Raw genomic sequence first — 10108 nt, forward strand, 5'->3', positions numbered from 1 at the left:
AATTCAAAATACCCTATTCAAAAAACCAAAATTTCCACAACTTTTCCTCGCACATATTTTACTTAAATGTTCACTTTTATTTGTAACATATTTCCAAACTTGAAGCATTTACCACCTAAGGGTGGCTAAATGTCCTGGAAAAACATTTCGACAGTTCACTATTCACTGTGAAGAGTGAAATTAATGTCAATAGTCTAGTTTCAATGTTTTAATATGTCGACTTTTCAAGTCACTTTCTTAAAACTTTCCAAGCCTTATTATGTACTTCTTGAAACAAACTTCATTTTAAAAACACAATACTTGCAGCATTTTAAGTCATAAATATATATACAAAGTTCTTAACATTTCATTTGACCAGGATCAACTATTTTCTTGTTATACTTACGGTTTATAGTTTTTAAATTCAAATTTCTTTCCTATATTGCCAACTTTTCTCCTGTTTCTTGGTAGGAAATTCACAATTAATCTCTTGCTTTAAAATAAGCTCGAAAAAAAATCTTCAAATGTATCGATAAAATGTCAATCTGATCACAACATATGGTGCTACACTATTGATTTCTTGCACAATTTTTTATCATGGCCGTAAAAAATGTCACAAATTTGGAACACATTTCAGTAACAAATAAAAAAAAAATCTACGCACTTTGACAGAAACACGCTAACTTTATTACAAATAGGAGTACTATCTGTATTATATTACATGATGCAATAGGCTCTAAAAAAAACTTATTACAAACCAGAAATCATATACGTAACTTTAAACATAGTAATTTGTGCATATCAAGTTACGGAATTAAAACGCACCATACACTTATTAAGGAATTCACTTTTAAAACAAAAGAAATTCAATGGTTTTCAAGATTACTATTATTAACAGTCTTACCTTGACACAATTTACATTCTTACCATAAGCTTACCATTATTCTACTTACGATCCGGCATCGTATATAATTTTATCTCAATTTTCCCAACGCCTTTCAGGATGATGAACGGCTCCTTTACTTACGACGAAGATACTACGGACATCACGCATTGCAAGACTTTAGCATGTCATATTTTGTATTTATGGCCACACATTTTCCCAATATTCTCGTCTTCAGTGTGTCTTTTAAGATGGCAGGATACCATTAAAGATTTGCTGAAGAATCATTTTTCTCGTTCAGTTTGTTCGTGCTCCTCTAGAACAAACTTTTTTTTCATATCTTACCATGTCCTGTTCACTTCTTAGGTTTTTGGGGTTGTCGCATCACCACCTCAACCACTTTTATGAGGTCTGTGCCTGGTGATGCCTAAATGAGAGGAAGAGCTCAGATGAAATATTGTCTTTCATTGCACTTACAATCTAAAAGGTGAGAATATCTGACTTCACAGTCACTATTTATGTTTAGTTTCTCTAAAATACAGATTAACAAAAATAGAAATGTAGAAATATCATATACAAAGCTTTTTTTTTCGGTTATAGCAAATGTAAACTAACTCAGCCACCAAAACTACTGTTACTGTCAATAGAAATATCAAAATTTTAACAAAGAACTATTTTGGATCAAGTGCTCAGTTCCATAAAAATCACTTTGCACAGTATGACCTGTTAAAGTAAAACCTAAGTTTATATGGAACCTACTTATATTATGCAAAATATGAATCTATAAAATGGCTATTTGAAGTAATGTTTGGCAAAAATAAATTATTTAATAAAAGAATATCAAATCTATCATTGTATATTATATATTTATTATTCCTAAGCAATGTTAGAAGTAATCATTTACAGCCTTCTTCGAAAAGATCTGTCCACTCTATTTTATTTTTAGAACTCTCATTCTCGTCCGAAATAAAATATATTCTTATTTATTTGAAAACTACCCGACTCTTGAAACGGCTGTATTCTCACAACCGCACATAGGGCATTTAATACTTCGTCTTAAACATATTAAGCAACCACAGAGGATTCACATCTTTTTTAAAACTAATTTCAGCTTATAAAACAGGGCTTTTGGCGTAACACGATTTAATGTGCCTTTCAGGAAAGCAATTGTGTCGAACGTTACACAACAAAACGAAAGACAGGTTGATAAGGTGTTCCTGACAAGGCTGCAAGTAATGATATACTGATTTTTGCCATTGACACCTATCTGCATATCACAAGGAAAGCAGGTCATACATTTTTGTGTAAATTTACATATGTAATGAGAAGTTTATGAACTCACTTATGAACAATTTGTATACTAATATATCATAGCATCAATCTCAATTCAAACGATAACTGAAGAAAACTGTGAATTAAAAAAAAAAATACAGTGAAAGAACTGCAACAGTGTTCACGAACAGAAAATAACTTATAATAAATCTGTTCTTATTATGAATGTCCTACCCCAACTTCCTTCAAACTAACATTAGTTTGAAGATAATAGAAGTAACCTATTATTAATGATAGAAGTAACCTTTTCGATCATTCATAAAATTACATTTATCCTCAGTATAGTCACCATAGTCACTCGTCAAACTTTAATGTCGATTAGTTTATTCAAACAAATTTTCAGGCAGAAATTCTCCGGGTGTAGGGTAGGGACAAAATATAAGGAATGAAGAAAGGAAGTAAGGCATATAGGAGTAAGACAAACACCACACTTCTTCGGGACCCGTATTATGTGCTCTTGAAATCATCGCATCGAATTGATCGAAAAGCACAAAACCGAAACAATCTAGAGACTGAATCCTGGCATGCAGTGCATTTAATGAACCCTTTACACTAAACTAGTCTTCGCTGTTACTGCCATAGTACAATTATTATCACAAGCAGATATTTCTAGGTAATTAAAGCATGTCAATTTTAATTGCTAGAACTAAATACACTATAGTAAAATATATGTCTAGAACTCTACAACAGTTTATTTTATGATATTCACCTTCGAGACAGAAACACCCTTTTGCTGATGTCACAATTAAATGCAAACACTCAGATCACATTAAATAAAGTGATGGTTAGACTCACGTGTCATGTAAGTGATAAGGATTTATATTGCTGTAATAATTTAATACTAGGATATCTTTGGAAATGCTATACAAGGAAAATTCGAGGAAAGTTGTGATGATTATGCATCATACTTAAGTGTTACAACTACCCTTACCAAGAAGATATCCTAAAATGATTTTTATTTAAGCTGCCCTAGTGTTAAACTAAACGAACAATATATTCCACAAAACAAAAATGATTACATGTCAAAACCTACATAATTCATAACAGACTAACATAATGAAACGTGAAGCAGAAAACTAATTTCACCAAAAAGTACAGAAAACAATCACACTATGTGGAAAATACTTATAACCTTTTCATTAAACACTACCCGATAGGGATAAAAATATGTAGAAGAAAAAACTAAACAAAAATCTTGCACAGACGCGTACCGGTGCATGCTATGCAGGAATGCAATCACATGATAGTTGGCAGTTGAAACTAGCAGAACATAGGAAAAGGAGATAAAATTAATCCACGAATTGATACGTAAGAGTGCTTAAGACTAAAAAATGATGAGAGAGAAATTTGTTATATATATATATCCCAACTTCCTTACTCTACATGACCTACAGAAAGAACAATCTTGCTTTCCATACTTACTACCTCACGTAAAACCGCAAAATTTTTACCGCCCTGTCTCTACCCAAAATAACTTGCCGAAGATCTCTCTCAAAGTTCACACCCTCATTACATTAATTCGTCCCACGAACCACCACCACCTCTGACATCCGAAGCAATTCTATATCCGATACTCGTTTAACCTTCCAATATCCCTTCACAAAGTTAGCACATACTTTCCACCATTCCAGTAGTTGAGATTCTTCCAATTTCATTCGACCCGCAACAAACATCACCGATCCTATAACAGCGTCCGAAGTCTCCATTTATCTGTCCTAGAACGCACAAGCTTCAGACAAAGGCACAAATGGCCACATCACCGCGTAAATATCCTTTTAAAAAAGTGCAAAGCTCTTCCAACCCTCAGAAAAAAATGGGAAAACACATTATCATCCTATTCGCAAACCGACCGCTCGTTTTTATCGTTTATATCTTAAAACTCCTTATACTTCCTCACTTCCCATATATATTTTTAATGTTTCTCATATATTATACATAAATACTTTTTCTCCTTCATTAGTCTCTTTCAGGCCTCTTACCCATTGGGTTTATCGTCGTCCACTCGAAACATGTATTACCTTTCAACTTTGCAACACTATCACGTGATTGCATTCAAAGATACGCATCTCACAGCTCTTTTGTTCCTGTTCTTTCCCTTCTCCCCTCCCGATTTGATGAAGGGCTTATAGTGTAATTTTTAGTGTTTTGAGAATATTTTCACGTTTTCTTTCCAACTATATATATTTACTCTCTGCTCATAATTTGTTCTCATACAACATAAAGCCTCTACTACAATACGTTTTTCGTTAAGAAAATTTGCATACTGCGACATAGATGTCAAGTATATGGGTAAGCTGAATACTGTGAACATCCTGCATAACGAAAACGAAAATATGGTCTTGCAATAACACCATAGAATCAAAAGCAATTTATAAACGTTATTTGCGATACCAAAGAAATTATTTTCTCCGTTTATTCATACACAAGAATCATCAAAATATTTTCGTATATCGCTGAAGAAGCTCGAAAAGAACGGAAGTTCTTAGTGAACACAAATGCAGTTTTTCGAAAACTTTTCCCAAGCGATAGCGTACATTGAAATAAATCAATGATTCTGCTTTGGACTCAAAGATACGATGTACTTAATAACTAACAAAAGTACTTCCAAGACAGCATACCTATTCCCCAATACATTAAATTATATAAATATACGTAACTTAATAGGAGATTTAACACAATTCTTCTGTTCAAATTATGTACTATCATATAACAAAGCAAGCATACTAATTTATTTTTCCCTTAAAAGTATGAGAATCATCGGCGTTCAATACACTATTATTAAGATTTTCTACTTACTAATATTTATAAAATACCAGCTTACTTAACAAGGCATACAATTCCATTGTTTAATACTTAAAAATAAGAACTACCCAAGCATTAACTTTCCATAGTACAATATATTAACCCTTCCATATTACAGTTATTTCACAATCTCAACATAATGCATTAAAAGTACTATAAAAACAGGAATATTAATTATTTTTAAAAAATAATTTCGGTGTCTATCATAGTACGATAACTAGAAAATAGCCTTAAAACACTGTCCTAAAGAATATTACTATATAACATGCATTAAAGAATAACATCAGCAAAGAAAATTTTAATAAACATCTTAATCTAAGGACAAGAAAAAAAAAACAACAACCTGGTCGTTGCTTTACAAATTACGACTTAATTTCTCATTTTCTTGAAACAACAGTATATATTGAACAGTGTCCATAAAAGAAAGAAAGAAAAAAACAAACTAATCGCTGAATTAACATGATATCGAATATTTATCTCTGTCGATGTCCTCGAATAATACAGATAAATTGGGGTTCAAATTCCTCACTTACTCCAGTGATAAAATTTTCGTATTTTTCCAACAGGTTAAGTCCATGTTCTAATGGGATACAGTTTTGCTATGTCTATAAATTTATATTACAATCTCTTATAAATTTATATTATAACTCTTGAATCTATCGATAACATGCAGTTTATTTATATCTGACGCTGAAAAATTGTCATACGTATGTAAATAAAAAAGTTTCATAGAGACGTTCAGATACATAAAACTATGTTCTGTGAGCTAAGAATAATGTAAATATGAAATGAGAAAAGCTGGTTACAAATGTGGACAACTAACTTATCTTTTAACAATACATGGAATAAATCGGGGTACATGCAATAAATCAATAAATGCATATAGGCTTTTGAACCAGAAACAGTTCTAGAAGCCCATGCTTGGTGCAACAAACTGTAACAACTGAAATCCGCTCATATAATGAATGAACGATGCGATGCTCATATAATGAGTCAGAACTAGAGAACTCACGTTCCAGACACAAAGTAATCTCTACTGCTACTCTGATGTAGTTTTTGAATAATAATTTTAAACTTTTTACAATTAATTGAATATTCCTACCAACACACATTGAAGATACTGTAATAACGTGGATTTTTTAAAGTGAGCTTTTAGTTAATGGGAATTAAAGAAGGGCTTCTTACAACATGCCCATATGAAAAGTTGTTACAGCTTGCAACACTACACTGGAAGAAGCAGGTAAAGTATACTCTACCTTGTGAGGATGTTTAACATGTACACAGAATCCTAATTCTTTGAGTACACGTCTTTCTGCTTTAATAACTTGAGTTTTAAGAGCGATATAGTTCTGATCCAAAATCATTGGCTGAATTGTTCTGAAAAACACAGAAGAAAACAAGTGTCAAACTCCGTTAAAAAAAAAAAATCTGATATAGTTTTGATATGTTATAAACAACCATCATCATACTATGCAGGGAGAGGAACTAGTTGCCAAAATGATCTGCTGAACTTTGAAACAGTTCATTTTTTCCCCCTGAAATCGAATTCCAAAATAATTTTATATATCACAACTTAACTAAACTACTTTGAAATCTACGTGCCATTTACTGCAAATTTACAACATGTCGATTCTATAGAAAATATTTTTAATCTGGTCTTATGTCTTGAGAAGAAAGAAAGAAAAAAAAAAAAAAACAGCACTACAAGAGTACTGTCACATAAAGTCGATATATAAGCTACATTATAGTTAATTGTTACTACTTGTAATATACGGATGCTTTACTTTCTAATCGGATTTTCCCTCATAAATATCACTTGATGAAATTTTCACACGTTTTGAGGTTTTAGTACAACAGACTTCACTCAGTTTCAGTATCTTCACCCATGTCAAGAGGTAAATATATCAACGATGGAATTAGTACAAACCCCAGCCTAGGAAACAAAGGTCCTACCTATTTCGATTCACTGATTGAAGTTTCGTAACATCTTTCAACATTCAATGACACCAGACTAACTACATACTTAGTGTACTTAACGTACAATCCAAACTACTACTTGTCCTTTTGAAACCAAATCCTTCAGTTTAACGAACCACGATGCCCTTTAGGTTAAGGGAGACGATGATTAAGACAAGTGAATGGTGGAAGAATTGATGGAATGAGAAAGTGGGCGGAAACGGGAATACCTTGAAAAAACCCACAATGTCCACCACCAACAACTTAGCCGGAGATCGAACCAGCGACTCCACGCACCATAGGTAAGCGCTCTACCTTTCTTGTGTTTTCATCCGAGTCTACACGCATAGAGAAAGTACGCGTCTTACACATATGTCAACAAAGAAACCTCGGATTAAGCTCAATGGATATGCCTTTTTGACTAACAGAGAAGGATCATAAATGCTGGAATGAAGCAGTGTTCTTAGATATAGGGTGGAACACAACACTGTATAGTATTGATGGTTAAGCTAATTACTACCCCGTATATGCTTCATGAAATGTTTAGCACCGAATATACTTTTCACTATTCTGGATGAGTAATCATTTTGTACTCCTGACTCACAAGACAGAATATTCATCACATCGGAACCAGACTTTGATGATTGTAGTGAACAAACAAATTAGAACTTAAGATACTATTGATCTGTTCTTTAAATTTCCTTTGTTAGGTTTTAACTTATCCTAATCAATATATCTGCGCTAGGGAATGGTTTTGCAAAAATACACATTTTTAGTTAATTGCTCTCTCATCCTTTATACACAGAGAAGTACTTTCAACAATCTTATCCTCTTGGAAGGTGAATTACAATATACAAACAACGTGGAAACAGGTAGTTTGAGCCCAATGGTACCTGCTTCATAGTTGATGGTATCTTCCTTTTTGAATTCGGTTTTCTGAAGAAGGAAAAAAATTCTCGTGTGCAATGATGGCAGAGCAATTATGATAAAATTGTATTTTACTTATTTATTTTAGTAGGTCTGCCTAACATACATTTCAATGACTTGACAATAAAAAAAAAAATGCTAGAAGAAATTTGCATCTGACGACTAAAATAATGCCAGGAATAACAACATCAGCCAAATTTTAACTAGGAGCTCAAAAATGAAACTGCGTTATTTCCGAAATTCATTTACATCCATAATTCTACTGAACAGGTAGGATTTTAAAAACTCATTTTTGAAAAATATTAATAATATTCGAAATACAAGTAGACAATTTAAAAAAAATAAAGACTCTCTTTGTTCATTCCAGTACTTGAAAAATAACTTTGTTTAGCAAAGCCAATGGTCAGAATGTAAGGCTGGATTGTATTTCTTTCCTTCTGAATACGTTCTATAACGAGGCGGAAAAAATACATTTGTGTGCACCAGATCCTACACCTCCTCACAAAAGGTGCTGGATACAAGATTTGGTGCACACATGATGTTGTAATGGTGAAGAATGATGTGGTGATTTGAGTTTCTTTTACGCAACCCCTTTGTTGACTTCTGTAAACAAATTGTTGTACACCACTCGGCGTTTACAGTCATTCGATCTTCTAAACCTATAGTTGCTGTATGTTCGATATCCCTGAAGAAATAAGCCATCATTTGCTTGCTAGCACTCCTCGAACGAATTACTTTTGTTGGGTTTTCGCTCAGTTTGAAACTCCCAAACAGTGGGTTGCTGTTTAATTTCGGGTTCGTATGAATAGATTGAAGTTTCATTCCCTGTAACGATGTGGTACACAAATTTGACCGACCTCGGTTGAAAGTTTACACTAATTGACATGACACTGTTTTTGCCTTTCTGTCAAGTTGTGTACGGCTTACGCTCAGGAGACTACATAAAATTATATGTATCGCTTTCACATTCATGTTCAAGGATGCCTGCGTCTCACGGTATGCCACATGCCGATCTCTCTCAATCATTTCACGCACAGAATAATTATACTCGCAAAACAGCCGTTGATGGATGACCTTCACGAAATTCATTACTGGAAAATGAATGGCCACGCTGGAATTCGGAAAACCAACTATGCACATTCCCATTGGATGGTGTTTCATCCCCAAAAGCCAAATGACGTCGTTCGACACAATAATATGAAATTTAAAAAAAAATTCTCGAAAGTATTCACGAGAAATTTCAGTTCTTTACAATAACACCTACACTACTTTAGACTCCTGTGAAAAATAAATAATAGAGTTAAAGATAATTTAAATATAGAAATATCTATTCTTTCGGATTTTATAATAGCGGAACACTAGCGCCACTGTTAGTAATAGTAATAGTAGGCAGTTTTCCGGCAGCCCTATAACACCAGATTTATAGTGGTACAAAATATGTCGTACAGATGTGGTTTTCGGAGGTTATAACGAAGGAGTACAAAATATAACTTCAATGCATTGGTGCCTAATAAATTAAAAACCATTTGAAAGTATCAATTCTGTTACTGATTTTTGTAGTAAAACCACACTAAAACTACTATGAATAATAGTTTCCGTTTCAGATCCCTTCCCTCTCCTATTACTACTTTGTAATTTAAAAAAAAAAAAAAACTACGTTATTGGTTTAATGCAGAAAATATTTTTTCTGACCTTTGAATATTTTCATTGAAAGACTTTTCAAAGAACGTTTAAGACCAATGATTCCTTGTACTGGATGCCGTACGTTTCCTACCTAGATTTTTCATTAATAACTAGAAAGGAAACATTTCAATATTAGAACGAAAGAAAGAAAGAACACTCTCCCGAGAAAAAGCATCCATATAGTACCAATTGATACATAGAGACAGAAAAAAATTTTCAATAGTAAAAACATGATGTACGTATCATAGTCATTCTCGCAGAAGTAACCAATTGACTTCTGAGAGAATGACACCATTACATGGTATACCTCTAATAATAAGCTAATTCGACCATAAATTTTTAATTAAAAAACTTAAATCGTTTACTATTTTTCGATTCCCACGCATTTCGTTAAATGCGGAATTTCCTCTACAAGTTTGGTGTCTTTCGCTTTCATAAATTTTCAATGTCCATTTATTTTTTTATAGTTTTATCTGCATAGCTACTCATTATTTTGTTGAACGTTGCTGTACTCTGTAAACTACGACTTACTGATATTCTGACCCT

At 32.9% G+C, this 10108-nt stretch overlaps 1 protein-coding gene across 2 annotated transcripts in view; it reads right to left on the bottom strand.

Annotated features, from left to right (window-relative positions):
• Nucleotides 1-10108, bottom strand: part of LOC145671086 (cyclin-L1) — a 100501-nt gene that overhangs the window by 27721 nt on the left and 62672 nt on the right. For both annotated transcript variants that reach the window (XM_081739832.1, XM_081739833.1), the window contains one exon: nucleotides 6253-6373. In XM_081739832.1, the coding sequence (XP_081595958.1) occupies nucleotides 6253-6373 (121 nt within the window). The remainder of the gene's footprint in view (nucleotides 1-6252; nucleotides 6374-10108) is intronic.

The sequence above is a fragment of the Thermobia domestica genome, chromosome 15 (assembly GCF_964235325.1).
Source record: "Thermobia domestica chromosome 15, izTheDome1.hap1.1, whole genome shotgun sequence".
NCBI lineage: Eukaryota > Metazoa > Arthropoda > Insecta > Zygentoma > Lepismatidae > Thermobia > Thermobia domestica.